Source organism: Anabrus simplex, chromosome 2 (genome assembly GCF_040414725.1).
Source record: "Anabrus simplex isolate iqAnaSimp1 chromosome 2, ASM4041472v1, whole genome shotgun sequence".
Taxonomy (NCBI): Eukaryota; Metazoa; Arthropoda; class Insecta; order Orthoptera; family Tettigoniidae; genus Anabrus; species Anabrus simplex.
Genome location: NC_090266.1, coordinates 559,661,007 through 559,681,673, shown reverse-complemented (window position 1 = coordinate 559,681,673; position 20,667 = coordinate 559,661,007). Strand labels below are relative to the sequence as shown.

General features: G+C 35.3%; 1 protein-coding gene across 1 annotated transcript in view; it reads left to right on the top strand.

Annotated features, from left to right (window-relative positions):
• The window catches only part of LOC136864226 (lysine-specific demethylase 5A), an 843,789-nt gene that overhangs the window by 734,002 nt on the left and 89,120 nt on the right, over positions 1-20,667 (top strand). The window contains exon 27 of the mRNA XM_067140948.2: positions 19,754-19,960. Within this exon, the coding sequence (XP_066997049.2) occupies positions 19,754-19,960 (207 nt within the window). The remainder of the gene's footprint in view (positions 1-19,753; positions 19,961-20,667) is intronic.

Genomic DNA, 20,667 nt, shown 5'->3' with positions numbered 1-20,667 from the left:
TATGTGGAGACATGGACTTAGTCTGCACAGACGAACCACGCTGACTCAGCATCTACCACGTGATTACATGAACAAAGTAATCAAATTTCACAAGTTCGTCATCAGAGACGAGAAAATTATTTTCTTCCTTCTCAAATTGGAAACTTGGACCAAACTCCTATTTATTTTGATATGCTGTGAAGTACAACATTGCATACAGAGGGTCCGTCCAGCCTGTTAACACATTGAGGACAGGCCCCTAACGGAGGCTGCTACACCGGATAGTTCAAGCCTCAAAGAAAGAAATTACACTGCTGCACTCAAACTACTGTTACTCAAAAAGTATTCAAGATATCGACCTCAAACTTGGAACATTTACTCACTAAAGCAGAGCTCAAAGCTTTTGATGTTTCGCGTGCGTCAGTTATATGCGAGTGCGAGCACAGTGTTGTCGTGTTGCTCAGAACTGCTTTGCGTCACACAAACTAACTGTCTCTTTGCTTGTAAAAATAAAAACAAATACCATGAGCGCTTGGAGAAATATTTCATTTTGGGGTGTTCGAGTGCAATTGACATGGATAGGGACATTTTTATTAATATATAGAAACAAAAGTCATAATTTTACACTGAGTGGTTCCCATTTTATCGCCAGGATTATGGGCAGGTTATTGCCGTCTCAAAATTCATAGCAGACAGGCTTAAATACAGTCGGTCATCTTTCCTTTCATTACAGAAACACACACATCAGAAAATATGTTCTAATATCTCGTCAAAGTTTTGTAGTCATTGAATATAATGTTATTTTAATATTATAGTGTTCTTTTCACTGGTAAGCTCAGCACTCAATAGGTTCCCAACCAAATTCAACATATGCTTTACATTCTCGATGAACAACGTGAAGATACTCGCCTCACACTATTAAACAAAGAATGACATGTTTTGTTCTATAAGCCTCAGATTCTATCGAATCTCTTTAAATCATTCGTATATATGTATAATATTGTTTACGTTGTGTAAACTTGTCAATCGTTGGGAGTTGCTGATATTATGAACCAATAATATCAATAATGATTGTAGTAGTCTTCAACTGTCCGGTAGTCCAGACGCAGTTGCTGGAGATAACGGACGAGTGACTATCAGCTTTGATAAGTACAGAAACATTTCTCTAATTTACTAAGGTAATAGTTTAAGACTATTGGTTGGGGATTGTTCTAGACTCTTGTCACCAGAAAAAGTGGCTTGGTTGGCCTACTAAGGGGTTATTGAGATGGAAAGTTGTCTGCCCTTCCAGCCTACAAGTTGAGCGCCGGCTATTCATCCCATGGCCGAATACCGGTGAGCCCAGGTGATATTTTGAAATTAAAAGAAACTAAACTTAAATTAATAGGTAGAAAAGATAGAGTAACAAAAATAAAGAGATTATGAATGAGAACTCCTTTGCAAAAATGATTTTATTTAAACTTTGGCAGTACGACGAAAAAACGTAAAGCACTATATAAAAAATATATAAATCATTATTAAAATATCACAAGGTCAATTGACATGAAAGTCCACTAATGATCAATTCGGATATTGAATAATTCCGTTATACCTTCCAAGTCTTATTGTCCAATTGGGCACAAATGAATCACTTATTGAATATGTTAAGTCTGTTTGTTTTAACCTTATTTCCACTCATTAATTCTTTGACACAGTACAACACTCCTTTAAAATCTTGAAATCCTGAAGAAAAATATTAATATAGTGGTTTAATGTTCGTTTACATTGCTTTAAAAAAATATTTCTTCACGGTCTGTTTACAAAGAAATTACCAATGTAAATCATTACAAATCATTACAGTTTGTTTGCCCTTTTGTTGGGTTCCATTATTAAAATTATTAATTTCATTATTCCAAAATATAATTTTAAAAAAAAAAATCATCATTTTGCCGAATCATTCGTAAGATTTACTAATGCGAAACGAACAAGGACTGAACGAGTGTATATGATCTTATTCACTGATGTGAGTAGATGTAACTGAAAATTCAATCACATAAACAAACATAACTAGCTATCTAATTACTATATTCCACCAATAAGGAAATTTACGTTGACAAAATCACACTAATAGAAATCTGTAGCTAAGGGCCGTACATTATATAAACACACAAAATCCCTCAGAAACTGATAATACCGGGCGAGTTGGCCATGCAGTTAGGAGCGCGCAGCTGTGAGCTTGCATCTGGGACATAGTGGGTTCGAACCCCACTGTCGGCAGCCCTGAATATTGTTTTCCGTGATTTCCCATTTTTACACCAGGCAAATGCTGGGGCTGTACCTTAAGTAAGGCCACGGCCACTTCCTTCCAATTCCTAGGCCTTTCCTGTCCCATCGTCGCCATAAGACCTATCCATGTTGGTGCGACATAAAACAAATAGCAAAAAGAAAGAAAAATAACTTATAATACAGTGGCTTTACTGCTACGGGAATGGAACCCCTGCCTCAAAGACATGACAACCACATGGAACTGAGTTCACAATCAACAAATTACCACAACCACAAAAACAGAATTTGTGTTGTCAAATACATATACAAGAAATGCAAACCACACATGTAAACAAATAAATCCATGATGACAACCATCAGTGAAAACCCAAGTCCAGTGATCCAGTCGAAAATCAAAGCAATGTCCCCTAAGACATCCAATTACAGCATACCTGAAATGTCCTGATTTCTAACCAAAATTATACTCAGATGATGTTAATTAATCAAATAAACTTGTGCCATAGTTCACCTAAATCAGTTGGAACTGTTTATGAAATAATGTCTAGTATTCTTCAATGACCCTATCTCAACGTGACATAATCTTTCACATTCAGCTGCAGTCGCGGGGAGACTCTTATACTTGAGAGTAAACCTTTACCTTTCAACACTCTCTTCACATAACACACGTCAGCATTTTCTCTCGCTATCTCCATAATAGGGCAAGTACACATTGTCTTCGTTCAGAATACCTTCTAATTTTTTGCTTACCTCTGACTTTTTATCAACTTCCACTGGTTCCGTATCTAACCAGGATTAACATAATATTCCTCAAATAACCATAATCCAAGAATACACCCTTTCTTGCCCCTATTGTAGATCTCATTGTATCTCATCTCTCATTTGTCTTCCTCTCACTACCGTTCTGATGTTTAAAATAAATCCTATCTCAGCATGTCCCTAAATAAATCACATAAAAAAACATCAAAAGACATGAATTACCTCACAGCACAGATCTTTATCTCAACAAAAATCAAATTGTTTACTGACATGCGAAGACTGTGATATTCCTTGGTGGTTACTGGTTCGAGTCCACAGCACAACACTGATGGGTTTTCTCGAAGAACAAAATCCACATGCAACATGCCAATACATTAACATGCTCACACTAACTACTTTAATTGTACATAATACCATCAAATCCAGGCCTTTCCAACTCGAGCACTTAGTGCTGGAGCGCACCAGCGCTGCACTCAGCAGTACCGTTCCCCTCCTTCCCCACCTACCGCACGCAGTGGTCGGTGCATGTGTGCATAAGAGACAGTACATTCATTTTCATTCTCTCTCTGCATACGTCATTCTCAGCAGAATCTATTCAATAGAACAGACGTGGAGCAGTTTGTTTCTCCTTCGTTAAAAATGTCGTTTAATCCTTCATGGGTGGATTCATATTTTGTTCTCAATACTGAAGGGAAAGCTCAATGTTTAATTTGTCATGTCATTTTAAGCGTAAAGTCTTTAACCGTTCGACAACAGTAGCACAATAAACATGTTTCCACCTATGATGACATTGTTGGCGCAGCAAGAACAGAACAAATATTGCCAAGTTAAAATCGGAATAGCCAAGTCTTCAAAGATACGTCATAACTAGGGCTCAGATGGTTAGGAAGAGTCATATTTTTTCTTTGTGTCTATTTTCTTGTCTGATTTAATTCGGTGCAAATTAGGTGATTATCGTCACAATTAAGTGATTTTCATTTGTCATATAAATGCATATTTTGGCTATTTTTTGCCATAAGGTCATATTTTGAGCTGTTTTAGTAGAAACGTCATATTTCGGCGGTTTGATGACATTTGTAGGTGTGCGAAATCATCTTCAGCTTACCGAATGCCACTCGTGTTTACAAAACTGCTTCTCGGTATCACGCTGCTGATATAAGTCGAATAGTTGAATAATCAACCCGCTGTACTCGGCAACCCGGTCTCCCAGGTAGAGACAGAAATAATCCGTAAAATCCCGTCCCAGCCATGACCTAATTACTTCTGGTAATTGCTCACTTGTCTTTGTTCAGATATTAGAACCTCAACCTTCTTTCACTTACACAAGCGTTAGTTTACAGTAAATCGTATCCCAGCACACATTCCAGTATGCTTAAGGAAAAGTCTTCTACTAGTGTTAAGTTACAAAGTTTTGTTAAGGAATTTGCACAATAATATTTCTGTACAGACGGTTTAGTTCTATTTTGCATGTTGTGCAAAGTGAAAGTCTTGGCTGAAAAACATTTTAATGTGCAACAACATTGTAACATGGCGAAACACAGCAACTATGTCAAACGACAACATGTCTATAAGAAGAGGCAGCAATTGATATTCGATTAGGCTGTTACATTTTCAGCGATGGACAGATGTTCGGATTTTTCAAAGGAACTGTGAGATGATGGTGTCTGCAAACATTCCTCTAAACAAGGTGAACAATACCCATTTCAAGAATTTTCTGGAGAAATACACTAAAAAATCTGTTCCTACAGAATCAACACTGCGAAAAAACTATTTATCGCATTACTATGAAGGTACTATAAATCGAATAAGACACAGTGTAGCAGACAATAACATTAGGATATCTATTGATGAGACGACGGACACTGCAGGTAGATATATAGGGAATGTAATTATTGGAACACTCCTTGCTGATCGCCCTGGGGATATTTTTCTACTAAGCTCAGAAGTTTTAGAGAGAGCAAATAATTCAACGATTGCAATTCTTTTTGATAATGCACAAAACTTTTTGTGGAAGGATGAAATTAAGTGGGAGAACGTTCCTTTCTTTGTCACTGATGCTGCTCCGTACATGGTGAAAGCTGCTGAAGGCTTCAAGCTGTTTTATCCAGTAATGATTCACGTCACTTGCCTTGTGCATGCTCAGCATAGAGTGGCAGAAGAAATTCGTGGACATTTTCCTGAAGTAGATAAATTAATATCTAACGTAAAAAAAAAAAAAATGTTTTAAAAATGGATAGCACCACTGCGGGTTGCGACTTTCAAGGAGTTAGCACCTTCGACGCCACTCCCTCCACAGCCAGTTCTTACTAAGTGGGGGACGTGGCTCGATGCTGCTGCGTATTATTGCGTAAACTACTCCACTATCAAAAACATTGTTAACGGCTTCAACAAAGATGATGCCTCTTCTATCAAGATTACCTAGGAAGGTTTTCCAACAGTTTGTCAGATAGTTTGTCATATATTAAGTCGAACTTTGGAATTATATCGAGTGCAATTACTTGTTTAGAATCTGCTGGCTGAGAAATTCATGCAAGTATTGACATTGTGAGAAGTGTTGAACTTTCAGTACAACAATCACATGGAATACTTGGTGACAGTGTAAAACGGAGACTTCAAAATGTGCTTAATCGAAATGATGGTTTTCACCATGTGTGCAAGATAAATGATGTTCTTAGAGGAGAAGGTACCAGTACACTTCAAGATGAGTGCATACTCGACAGGAGTGATTTAACATTATTTAAATATGCACCAATAACGTCTTGTGATGTAGAAAGGAGCTCTTCTTCTCACAAGAATGTGTTAAGTAATAATTGAAGGTCTTTCGCGCCTGATGCTTTGAGGATGAATCTTCAATTCCACCCGCGAAGAATGAGAAAGGTATGCGAGTTTGCACTATAGGCTCTGACGCCCTACCATAATGTATTGAAAGGCATCTATTTAATTTGTTTCTTGGTGCTCAGTTTAAACTTTAACGCATTTGAATAATGTTAATGAAATCTGGGCTTAAACGTTCCAAAATAATTTTTTTTAATAGATTGATTTCTAGTTTTCTCGTATTTCAAACCAGCAATGCAGGGTGCAAACATGGACTTTTACAATGTTGTGTGATCTGATAATCTTAACGAACTTAGTTCACAAAAGTTTGATAAGTGAATCAAGGATAATAGACTGTGAATAACTGCTGCACATGTATATTCAGAAAACTAACATTAAAGTAAGAATAAAGAATTTAGTTAACAAATATGTATCAGAGGAATTACCGTTCCGATTTATAATTTATTTTAAAATGCCCATATTTTGATTTATCATTTTCAGGTCATATTTTGTCATTTTTACGTCATATTCCGTCACTTTTGAGGTCATATTTTCTCATTTTTGAGGTCATATTTTCTCATTTTTGAGGTCATATTTGCTTGCTTATCTGGGCTATTTTTAGGTCATAAACATCCGAGCCCTAGTAATAACTTATTAGGAATTGTTGTACATGCAATTTAGGAGACTTGTTTTCGTTTTTGGTTTTGTATTATTAGGAACTGTTTAGAATTAGACTTAGATGTGCTGCTAAGAAAACACACCGGGCAAGTTGGCAGCGCAGTTAGAGGCGCTCAGCTGTGAGCTTGCATCCGAGAGATAGTGGGTTCGAACCCCACTGTCGGCAGCGCTGAAGAGGGTTTTCCGTGGTTTCCCATTTTCGAACCAAGAAAATGCTGGGGCTGTTCCTTAATTAAAGCCACGGCCGCTTCCTTCCCATTCCTATCCCGTCGTCACCATAAGACCTATTGCAAAAAAAACACAAAAGATAATTATTTTATCTCCCTATTCCACAGATACTTGAACCCAACACTTTAGAAGGCGCAGTTCAAGCACGTTATGGGCTATTGTTGCTCTGAAAATTGCAAAAAGTGGGCGGCCCTTTACTGATGGTGAATTTGTAAAAGAATGATTAATAAGAGTGCTCAGGAGTACTGGGTCCATGTGCTGTGGCTCACTTTGAGGCGATAAGCTTGTCAGAACAAACCATCTCTCGTCATGTACAGGAACTTACGTTTGTCTACTTATGAAAATCTTGGAGACTATCAGACGTTGTTACAAACTTTGCACTCTGAACTCAATGCCCGATTCAAAGAAATTAATGGTATGGCACCTCAACTTGAAGTATTTTTGACCCAATTTTCAGCAAGTCTTGAAAAATCACCACCATATTTCCAAACAGAGCTGATAAGACTAGAGTGCAACTCAATCCTAAAGTCTTGATTTATGAATTTCATTTTCCGTATTGACATTTACCAATCTTCATAAAAGGAAAGAAAAATTCCACCTAATCAATACATTTATTTTCTTGTAAACTATTACAATCTAGGACCGGTTTCGACCCTCCATAGGTCATCCTCAGCTATATCAGAATCACATTTGCATTTCTATCTTATACCTCTGAAAGACCTTCATGATGTATTGTTTCATAATTTTTCAGTGAAAACTTATCTAAAAACTTACAAATTTCTAAGCGTTGTGTTAAAATTAAAAATTAAAATTACAAAACTTTGTCTATTATATACATTTCCTTGGGCTGACAGAATGAATCCTTGGGTTGATTAAGCACATATCTTAAGTATTGCTTGTTCTGTTGAATCGAAACCCTTTTATACTTATGTACAATCGTGAATAGACTATCAGTAAAATTTGATAAATAAAGCTTGCGTGATAATTATAATAAAATATCATGTTACATCTTTATACCTTATTGCTGGAGTGATATTATTTTAGGCAAAATATAAATGCGTGTTGGCCTCTATAAAATATTTTTACATAAACACATTAATGTACTTTAAAGTCTAATCATTGTACTTTAAAGTCTAAAATACTTATTGCTTGGATCTTGCGTTGTTATGTGGTAAAATATTATAACAATTTGTCTTGTATAACATCAGATATTGATAATGTTTGAATATGCCGTGTATGGTTGGCTTTTTAAACCTAATGATTAAATGTCAGTTCCTTCTTGCATAAAATTACAAGTTTATATTATGTTGATTATGTATTGTATAAAACATAAATGTCTATTAAATTGAATGCTTATCATTTACTACAGAAGTTTTAAAAAACACTTGAATGTCTAGTAATATAGTCAGTGTGTTTAGTGACACTGAAACGTGTTGGCCTTGATTCTTGCATTATATTTCCATAATTTGCCTTTTCTTATATATGTCGAATGTTGAACTTTATAGGTTCCATTTGTATAACTGTGAAATGGATCAATATGGAATATATGTATGATTCAGTTCTGGCCTAACTTCTGGAGTTTTCTCCCATCAAATGCCGTAAGATTGTGGTGGTTCCTTTCCCTTTTTTTAAGGCTGGTAAAGTCTGTAAGCCAAAATGAATGAAGTGAGTTAGATTTCAATAGAAGTGTAATATTGTGTGAATTTGTAAAGCCTGAATTAATTTACTTACTGCTGGATGTTTGAAATGCAAGTTTCTTGGCCGTTTGACGAGTAATGTACCTCGTACTGATGGTTCTAGTGTTGTCTGTTGTGAGAGGGGCGGAGGGATAAGTAGGGGAGGTTGTTACGTGTGTATGGGCGGAGTCGCTGAGGTTCGCTGTCTGCGCCGTAGCTTGTGTATGACGTCGTCTGTTGACTATTTTGACGTAGTCGTTTTTTAAGATAGGAACGATTTTATTGAACAAAATATTAGTTTTTTCGGATAACTCATTTATGTTATAATTAGGATTTGCATACTGATCTAGTGTTATATATAATTCTTCACTTATATTAAGCAAAGGACCTTTAGGTTCTACATTTAATATTTTTAAATCATTATTTATGTCCGTAAAAGTATGCTTATATTCTTGCATGTGTTGCCCTATTGCCGAGAAATGATTATGCCTAATTGCGTTTACGTGCTCATTATATATAGTCGTGAAATTCCTGCCTGTACGCCCCACATAACTTGCTAAACAGTTGTTACATTCCATTCGGTAGACTCCTGATTGAAGATATTTGTTACTACTATTTACTGATTTGCTATTATATATGACATGCCTATTATTTTGTGTAGTCTTAAATGCTATTTTAATGTTATGCTTCCTCAGAACATTGGTTAGTGAATATACTCCCGTATTATTGAAAGTGAAAGTTGCGTAATTTTTTCTGGGTTGATCTGTTTTCGTCAGAGTGGTGTTGGGTCGTGATTTGAACTTACGAATGATGGAATTAACCATTTCTTTTCTATAACCATTTTTTTGAGCTATTTCGTGAATTAGTTGTAGTTCATCTTTGAGATCTGCTTTTGACATCGGTATATTAAACGCTCTATAAATCATACTTTGATATGCTGCTTTTTTATGTGGATTAGGGTGATTAGAATCTATTTTTATGGTGTTTATTGTATGTGTAGGTTTCCGGTAAATTTTGAAGGTGAGATGTTTTTCGTGTCTAGTAACCGTTAAATCTAGGTAATTTAGTTGACCGTTACTCTCAGATTCCTTGGTGAATTGTATACATGTATCTATGGCATTTATTTTATCCAATATTGCATTTTCGTTGGTTGTTCTGTTGTCGATGATGACGAATACATCATCCACAAATCTGCACCAGAAAGATATTCCTTCAATTTTACTAAATGCAGTATGTTCTAAGTAGTCTAAGTATATATCTGCTATTATTCCGGAGGCGGGTGATCCCATAGGTAGACCTGTTTGTTGATAAATTGTATCGTGAAATTTAAAGAAATTGTTATTGACTGCAAATTTGAGTAATATCATAAATTCCTCAATTTCCAATGTGCTTGATTTACTATATGTTTTGAGATTAGTTCTGATTATGTTTAAGGTTTTGTCAGTGGGGATATTTGGATACATATTTGTTACATCATAGGAGGCTATGGAATGATATTTATCTAACTTAAAGTTCTTTGTTTTGTTGCAAAAATCTATGGAATTTCGTATGCTCTTATTAGCCTGAAAGGAATAGTGATTTTTTAGAAATTTCTGAATAAATTTAGAGAGATTATATGTGGGACTAGATCTATAATTTACTATGGTTCTCATAGGGGTATTTTCTTTGTGAATTTTGGGAAGAGCTTTAGCATTCGGTAACTGGGGGTTCATTATTATTAAGCTATTTGCTTCTGCTTCGGTGAGTAAAAAACGTGTGTTCTTAAGCAAGTTTTTTAGGTTTCTTTGTACTGTAATTGTGGGGTCTTTACGTATTGTACGGAATGTGTTATTATTGAAACATTCTTTTGTTTTTTGAATGTATATATCTTTGTTCATAATTACCGTTGTGTTCCCTTTGTCGGCTTTTGTTATCAGGAGATTATCACGTTTGACCTTTTCTTTTAAGCTATTAATGTGTGTTTTGTCCATTTTATTGCTATTAGATATGTTTTCTTGTATTCTGTTGATGTACTGCGGGAGTTTTTTTACAATATCGTGTCTAACTTCTTCACGTATTTCATGCGGAATTCTCTGTATGGCTAATTCTGTTTCTGCTATTGCGGTGGTAACGTTCTGTAGTATTGAGGCGTTATTCCAGTTATGTTTTGGACCTTTGCTTAAAATTTCATACTCTGCTTTACTGAATATTGTATCCGTGAGATTTTTTAATGGTGGGTAAAATTGGTGCATTCTATCTCCTGTGGACTGAGCTAAGTTATTATTTTCTGCAAGGTGAGTCACCTGGTTTTCTTTCTGAGTTCGTTTCAAGGTTTCTAATTTCTTGTCTAGGGTGTTCTGTTTTTTTATGGCTAGATGTTCAATTTTCTCATTCGTTACATGTTGGAAGTGATCCGAATAGCTAAGTGGTAGCTCTTGGGATACTTTCAAATGTAAAGGGTATAGTATATTATTCAAGTGGTGTTTTTTACGATAAAAAAATTTTATTTCAGTTTTTATCCAGATTTTATTGGTTTTCTTTAAAGTGTCACGTGTCTGTCTTGTGTTTCTATGTTTGTTGTTATATTTAGTTAAAAACTTTGGAATTAGGTCATGAGCGAGGCATTCTTTCAAAAATGCTATGTTCTTAATTGTATTCATTAATATAATTCTGATATTCCTATATTTATATGCTTGACTCTTTGCCTGGTTGGCGTTAACATCTTGATTTATGAATTTCATTTTCCGTATTGACATTTACCAATCTTCATAAAAGGAAAGAAAAATTCCACCTAATCAATACATTTATTTTCTTGTAAACTATTACAATCTAGGACCGGTTTCGACCCTTCATAGGTCATCCTCAGCTATATCAGAATCACATTTGCATTTCTATCTTATACCTCTGAAAGACCTTCATGATGTATTGTTTCATAATTTTTCAGTGAAAACTTATCTAAAAACTTACAAATTTCTAAGCGTTGTGTTAAAATTAAAAATTAAAATTACAAAACTTTGTCTATTATATACATGCCCTTGGGCTGACAGAATGCATCCTTGGGTTGATTAAGCACATATCTTAAGTATTGCTTATTCTGTTGAATCGAAACCCTTTTATACTTATGTACAATCGTGAATAGACTATCAGTAAAATTTGATAAATAAAGCTTGCGTGATAATTATAATAAAATATCATGTTACATCTTTATACCTTATTGCTGGAGTGATATTATTTTAGGCAAAATATAAATGCGTGTTGGCCTCTATAAAATATTTTTACATAAACACATTAATGTACTTTAAAGTCTAATCATTGTACTTTAAAGTCTAAAATACTTATTGCTTGGATCTTGCGTTGTTATGTGGTAAAATATTATAACAATTTGTCTTGTATAACATCAGATATTGATAATGTTTGAATATGACGTGTATGGTTGGCTTTTTAAACCTAATGATTAAATGTCAGTTCCTTCTTGCATAAAATTACAAGTTTATATTATGTTGATTATGTATTGTATAAAACATAAATGTCTATTAAATTGAATGCTTATCATTTACTACAGAAGTTTTAAAAAACACTTGAATGTCTAGTAATATAGTCAGTGTGTTTAGTGACACTGAAACGTGTTGGCCTTGATTCTTGCGTTATATTTCCATAATTTGCCTTTTCTTATATATGTCGAATGTTGAACTTTATAGGTTCCATTTGTATAACTGTGAAATGGATCAATATGGAATATATGTATGATTCAGTTCTGGCCTAACTTCTGGAGTTTTCTCCCATCAAATGCCGTAAGATTGTGGTGGTTCCTTTCCCTTTTTTTTTAAGGCTGGTAAAGTCTGTAAGCCAAAATGAATGAAGTGAGTTAGATTTCAATAGAAGTGTAATATTGTGTGAATTTGTAAAGCCTGAATTAATTTACTTACTGCTGGATGTTTGAAATGCAAGTTTCTTGGCCGTTTGACGAGTAATGTACCTCGTACTGATGGTTCTAGTGTTGTCTGTTGTGAGAGGGGCGGAGGGATAAGTAGGGGAGGTTATTACGTGTGTATGGGCGGAGTCGCCGAGGTTCCCTGTCTGCGCCGTAGCTTGTGTATGACGTCGTCTGTTGACTATTTTGACGTAGTCGTTTTTTAAGATAGGAACGATTTTATTGAACAAAATATTAGTTTTTTCGGATAACTCATTTATGTTATAACTAGCAAGATACCCGTGCTTCGCTACGGTATTATACTGAAATTTATAATTGAATGCTTATTGTTTTAGATATATAATCCGCCGAAATTCGCGATCTGACTCATTCTCTGCGAGAATCCACCAAAATTCCCGATCTATTATTTTACGGCACGTTTCCTCCCATTTTTAAATCTTCCTTTCCAGCAATCGATTTTGTACTTCCCGGGTTAGGCTCAGGTATTCCTCCATGTCAGTTGGGTCCGTAAATCTTTGCCATCTTTTCCTATAATATTTTTAATACGGATATAATCCTTCAGGAGATCCGGCGTGCTGTCATACTGGGTGCCTTGGCGGCACTGAACCCGCGACCGGACTGCATTCTTAGTAATTACCCGTCCAGGAGCCGTTTCCATCGCGGTCCGCAATTTGACGACGGTCCGGAATATTATTATTATTATTATTATTATTATTATTACTATTATGTGTTGCTGGAATGGCTGATGACAGGGAAAACCGGAGTATCCGGAGAAAAACCTGTCCCGCCTCCGTTTTGTCCAGCACGAATGCCACATGGAGTGACCGGGATTTGAACCACGGAACCCAGCTGTGAGAGGCCGGCGCGCTGCCGCCTGAGCAACGGAGGATCCTTATAAGTACATTAATAACAGTAAAATCAATTGGTCTCACCTCCTTCTACACCCCACCGCTGTTAAGTTTATTTACAGCCCGCCCCCCCGAAAAAGAATTAAAAGGATGCTTGTTTCTTTATGTTTAAGGGAGATTCTAAACACCAATGTTCACGTCTATTACCTTCAGTTTTGAGATATAAGTATCCACATAAAAATAATTTACTTTTTTTCACTTCATTTCACAATAATCTCTCCTCCCCCTAAATGAATTTTCCAGCAAAAAAATACTTGTTTCTTTAATAGTAAAGGATCTTCTAAATACCAATTATCACGACTCTAACTTCTTCAGTTTTTGATTTATGTGTCCTCATGAAAGGAATTCAACTCCTTTACACTCCCGCCCTCCAAGATGGTTTCCCCACCAAAACGCCTTTTTCTTTGTTTTTAAAGGAGATCCAAATACGAATTTTCACGTCTGTAACAACTTTAGTATTAGATGTATGTATTCTCATACAATTGTCAACTAATGTTTCAATTCTTTCACCCCCCCCTTCATTGGATTTTCCGAGAATACGTGTTTCTTTACTTTTAAAGCAGATTGCAAATATCAAATTTCACGTCTGTAACATCTTCATTTTTGAGATATCAGTAGCCTAATTAAAAGAATTCATCACCATTTTCAGTCACTTTACCCCCCCCCCCGCCTTTCACCCAAGTGGTATTTCCGAAAACTAAAAATACACTTTTCTTTATGTTTAATAGAGATAAAAAAATACTATTTTTCACTTCTGTAACATGTTAAGTTTTTTAGATATCCGTAAAAATTATCATTTTAAAATTTCACCCCTTTTGGGTTCCCCTTAAGTGGAGTTTCCAAAAACAAATAACCTATATTTCTTTACATTTACAGGAGATTTACACCCACTGTTTACGTCTGTAACATTTTACGATTCCAAGATATTCTGTAGATATAGTCTTTCAAAAAATTCGCCCCAATTTGTCACTCCTGTTTAACCGCCATTAATTGGCTTTTCCAAAAACTAAAAAATACGTCTTTCTTTATTTTTAAAGGAGATCCTGTATGCGAATTATCAGTTCTGTAATATCTTTCGTTTCTGAGATATGTGTATCCTCATTAAAGGCATTCAACCCATTTTTCACCCTTTTACACCCCTCCTATTAGGACTTACTGGAAACAAAAAAATACGTGTTCCTTTATTTTTAGAGGAGATTCTAACCACCAATTTTTACATCTGTAAATTTTAAAGTTTTAAGATGTAGACACACTCATTTTAAAAAATTCACCCCCGTTTTCACCCCCCAATATTTGGATTTTCCAAAAACGAAAAAAATACCTGTTTCTTTACTTTTAAAGTAGATCCAAAATACCAATTTTCAGGTCTGTAATATCTTCAGGTTCTGAAATATAAGTATCCTCATGAAAGGCATTCAACCCATTATTCACCCTTTTACACCCTTCCTATTGGGATTTTCCGAAAACAAAAGAATACGTGTTTCTTTATTTTTAAAGGAGATTCTAAATACCCATTTTTACATCTATAAACTTAAAAAGTTTTGAGATATAGATACACTCATTTTAAAAAATCACCCCCTTTTCACCCCCCCCATTAATTGTATTTTCCACAAACAAAAAAATACGTGTTTATTTATTTTTAAAGGAGATCCCAAACACCAATTTTCAGGTCTGTAATATCTTCAGGTTCTGAAATATAAGTAGACTCATGAAATGCATTCGACCCCTTTTTCAACCTTTTCCACCCCTCCTATTAGGATTTTCCGAAAACAAAATATACGTGTTTCTTTATCTTTAATGGAGATTCTAAATACATATTTTTACACCTATAACCTTCAAAAGTTTTGAGATATAGATACTCATTTTAAAATATTACCCCTTTTTTACCCCCCTTAATTGGGTTTTCCAGAAACAAAAAAATACGTGTTTCTTTATTTTTAAATGAGATCCCAAACACCAATTTTCAGGTCTATAATATCTTCAGTTTCTGAGATATAAGTAGCCTCATTAAAGGCATTCAACCCCTTTTTCACCCCTTTTCACACCTCCTATTGCGATTTTCGGAAAACAAAAAAATACGTGTTTCTTTATTTTTAATGAAGATTCTAAATACCAATTTTTACATCTGCAAACTTTAAAAGTTTGGAGATATAGATTCACTAATTTTAAAAATTCACCCCCTTTTCACCCTCCCATTAATTAGATTTTCCAAAAACAAAAAAAAACGTGTTTCTTTATTTTTAAAAGAGATCAAAAGTACCAATTTTCAGGTCTGTAATATCTTCAGTTTCTGAGATATAAGTACCGGTATCCTGATTAAAGGCATTCAACACATTTTCCCCCATTTTCACCCTTTTTCACCCCTCCTATTGGGATTTTCTGAAAACAAAAAAATACGTGTTTCCTTATTTTCAAAGAAGATTCTAAATACCAATTTTTACATTTGTAAACTTTTAAAGTTTTGAGATATAGGTGCACTCATTTTAAAACATCACCCCCCCCTTTTCACCCCCTTAGCAACGGAATATCCAAAAATCCTCTCTTAGCGAGCACCTACATCTTAATATGAATGTATCCCCAAAATTTCATTTCATTATGTCTAGTAGTTTTGGCTCGGCGATGATGAATCAGTCAGTCAGTCAGGACAAGCTATTTTATATATATATAGATTAGGATTTGCATACTGATCTAGTGTTATATATAATTCTTCACTTATATTAAGCAAAGGACCTTTAGGTTCTACATTTAATATTTTTAAATCGTTATTTATGTCCGTAAAAGTATGCTTATATTCATGCATATGTTGCCGTATTGCCGAGAAATGATTATGCCTAATTGCGTTTACGTGCTCATTATATCTAGTCGTGAAATTCCTGCCTGTACACGGTAGAGGTCAACACGCATTTATATTTTGCCTAAAATAATATCACTCCAGCAATAAGGTATAAAGATGTAACATGATATTTTATTATAATTATCACGCAAGCTTTATTTATCAAATTTTACTGATAGTCTATTCACGATTGTACATAAGTATAAAAGGGTTTCGATTCAACAGAATAAGCAATACTTAAGATATGTGCTTAATCAACCCAAGGATGCATTCTGTCAGCCCAAGGGCATGTATATAATAGACAAAGTTTTGTAATTTTAATTTTTAATTTTAACACAACGCTTAGAAATTTGTAAGTTTTTAGATAAGTTTTCACTGAAAAATTATGAAACAATACATCATGAAGGTCTTTCAGAGGTATAAGATAGAAATGCAAATGTGATTCTGATATAGCTGAGGATGACCTATGAAGGGTCGAAACCGGTCCTAGATTGTAATAGTTTACAAGAAAATAAATGTATTGATTAGGTGGAATCAATCCTAAAGGACGGGTACTACCACTATGGCGGTGGTTTAATATTCTTTTACAAAGGTGTTCAACCACAATAATTTCCAAAACTTCAAGCAGTTGCCTTAGAATTTACATCAATGTTCAGTACAACGTATGCATGAGAAAAGATGTTTTCAATTCTGAATTTAAATAAATGGAGAACTAGGACTTCTCTGTCTGATGCGGACTTTGAGGCTGTAGTTAGAATTTCTACTGCCGAATCGATTGTAACCATTATTGGTAAATTAGTTGCCGCAAAACTATGTCAACAATTGACTTTAATGCTAAATGTATACATTAAGGCAAACGCAAAGTATGTACAGAATAAATTGTGTGTTTATGTGTTCACAGAACTGTCATAAATAATATTGTTTTCATAAGCTGCGCACTGACTTGACGACCTGTGGTTCTGCCTCTGCCACTTCCCCTCCTTCCCCCACCACCTCAACGGTGCTATAGCACAGCACCGGGGTTGCTGCCGGGGCCGTGGGAGCACCTCAGTTGGAATCGCTTGATCTAATCTGTATTCCCACCACATTAACACATGCTGATATTTCCTTGACACGGAAGATTATTTCAATACTCACTCGTGAACATACTTTGAAGATTAAATTAACACCATTAATCTAGAACTATTCACAAAAGTAAACACCCCCAAGGCATTAGTACCACAAAATAACTTATTCTAACCTAATTGGCCTTTGCTACATAATTAACTCAGATAAATTCAAATATCACATGCAATAAATGAATATGTACATATTTAAATTACAATTGACTATGCCTATTCATAGATTTAATTAAATCAGATGTATTCATTCTTGTCTGCATCATTCCATGATTCAGCAATGCACCAATTTAGGCCATCAGGTCAGCCCAACGATGCCACGTTCACACCATCATCACACTGGAAATATGACAGTCCTTAGAGTTCTTCTCCATGGTTCTTCTTCTGATGTGCACTGTCCCGAAAAATATGCGTTTCACGACACAGTTTGTAGATCGCGTCCCACACACGACGAAATACACTTGAGCATAGAAGAAACCGCAGTATCAATTATCATACAGCACAGATAAAAACACAATTAAATAACCATTTTGCGATTCCATCTGCGTAATAGTTCAGTCCTGTAGTCTATTCTCCATCGGAATCTAGTTAATGTTAGTTACAAGCTCTAATTGAACTTGCTACTTCGTTACTTATCAAATTTCACCCTGCTTGCTCAACAAATGGCTCGCTACTTCAAACAGCTATTTATGTATCAGTTTGTGAAATCGACCATTAATATTTTCCCTGTGGGGAAAATCCGTGCAGATTAAGTTTGTTTCAAAATTATTACAGTCATTATCTATGCCTACAGAAATGCTCGACGCACTGACTCCGCATTTTCTAAATGATGTTCCTACAACATTACTGACCCATTCAATTCAAGACATCAGAGTGAGCTCATGATTAGCACATGGCATCATATGCTGCTAGTCTACTTCCTGGTATACACATCAGGGCTTCCCCTTTACATTATATCATACTTCCTGTCTCTGGTTATCACATCTTTTAACTTCACAAGCTGCCAGGATATTTTAACTTAATTTATGCACGATTATAAGTGCCGTATTTTCATTTTATAATCCTTTCTTCTGGGCTCGGACATTCCTTCACAATGTTTTTATTTTGGTACTACTGCTATCATTCTAATTACTCATTTGCGCGCTGATCTGTGATTCGTCGGTTCAGGTTTTCCACTGGTAAATATCTTTGGCTCTGTTTCACCTCGTTCTCAAATCTCTCTCTACCGAACGGAAAGTTTGAGTGAACTATATGATGCAACATCCGCCAATCCTTTACACATGTAGCTCTGAAGACATGAGTCAGCTTACCAGATTTCCACATACATCCTGTTTCAATACAAAATATCCTTCCCCATATTTTTTTCTTCATAACACCTTATTTATATACCAATGACATCAAAAACAACTGGTTCAGTTGTCATTTCAGTATTTGCTCGATCAGGACATAATCTCTATTGCCTGTAAAAGCAATCTTGTTTGTCCAAGTCTGAGGTGCCTGCTTTGAAAGGCTATGGCAGTATCATCGGTATAACAGAACTTCTTAGATGTTATTTCTGGCATGTCACTTACATAAAGATTGAATATCAATTGAGCTAACACGGAGCTCCTGCAAGAGACCATTTTCTATTGAGTATGATTTACTGATCTTGTCGCTTAAACATACAGGAAAATACCTGTTTCTCTACGTGGATGACAGCAGTGTGGTTAGTCGCTTAAACATACAGGAAAATACCTGTTTCTCTACGTGGATGACAGCAGTGTGGTTAGTGCAAGAACTTGCTTACAGCAACTGTGGTTTTGTCTGAATTCTGTTTGGCAGGTTGGCAGTTTGTCATCAGATATTTTTTAAGGATTGACAAAAGTCCATTTTATGCTCCATGTCATACGAACTCAGCATGTAAAAAATCTCTAGTGAGATACATGGTTTTTACCCAACAAAATTCATAAGACCCTGTGCCATGGATTGTTCATATGTTAGCATAATTATTAATGCAGAGATTGACATGGGGGCAGTCTATATAACATCAAATCAAAATGCCTGCGCACGATAGCACACTGAGCAGAGCACCAATAGAATACATCCGTGTGTGTTTTTATAAAAATCGCATTGCCAGCTCTTTGGTTAGAATTTGCTGAGTGTGCTTCACTGCACACAAAACCAGCCTTGTGTAAGAAAATATTGCATCAGTAGATGTTGAAACCAGCTATGTGAAGTAAGTTTCACGTAGCTGTTTTCACAAGCACATTTTTATGCATATTCTAACAGCCAAATTTGTTCAACAGTCTTCCCAGTCAGTATTATCAAGTATTCACCTAGACCCTTTTAAGGACCGGTTCTGCACTCGGTAACACATAAATAATTTTTCCAAAGGACTGCACATGCTAGTGAAGGTACTTGCAGGTCCCATGTTGCTGATTATGGATGGAGTGATACATCGACCCAAAAAATGTGGCCTTGTTTTATTTTGATTTTGTTGAGAAATTTTCACTCATTTCTTGTTCTTATTTTAATTCTTTTTGCTTTATTTTACATTTTTTCATGATATTGAATGCAACAAACTATATGCTAATCCTTTATTTTACTAGGAATGGGAGAATGAAATAGTGTGGTACTCTGAAGATGGAAAGGAAAAGCGAAAAGGTAAAAAGAAGACTCCTGATGATCCAGATACAACTGGATTCACTAAGAAGATAAGAGTCAGAGTTGCTGTAGATGATGATAAATCATGTAGTAAGAGAAAAGATAAGAAGAAATCCAAAGATCTCAAGGAACCTCCCAAGAGGCTACGTAAGGTATTACTGACTGTTCATCTATTCAGTTTTGCACCATCTGATTTCTGAATTTGTACCCTCTGCTCTGCTGCTGTTTTGATTTGGTTAGTGAATTTTGAGATTCTTCCATCCTTTATAAATACTCATGCTTCTAAATATAAAATGACCCTGTGATGATAGACCAATGAATTTTAAAAATGGCAGTAAGGGAAGTGTGTTTTCAAGTGTTTCTGAAATGAAAGAGAGTTTAAAATTTTGAAGAGCTAACAAAATTAAGTATTTACTGATAAAATTCTGTTTTACCGCCTTAATGTCCTTCTCTTGGCCTTTTACTCAATTTATTAGGGTCAGCACTTGATGTGTATTTGGCCCAGTGGATGCCATTCCTGATGCCAATTCTATGTGGAACCTAGCTTATTCTGGAGACTTGTGTCAAACCGTATTTAAATACAGTTTGGTTTTTGTTTTTTTTTTTTTGTTTTTTTACAGGGAGTTTATCGGCTAAGATCAGGGAAGTACTATTTCACGTGTTTTGAAACAAATACTAGTTGAATAGTGGGGTAGTTTTTATTGTCATTATTGGAAGTTCTCGGTGTGGTTACCATTCATATTCAGCTTAACCTACAGCTCTGCATTTCAGAGAAATAACTCTTGCAAATGCATCTGACTGTTCTGAGATTTCATATTGCATATTGAAGTACACTGTTACAGTGTTTGCATGCTGGCAA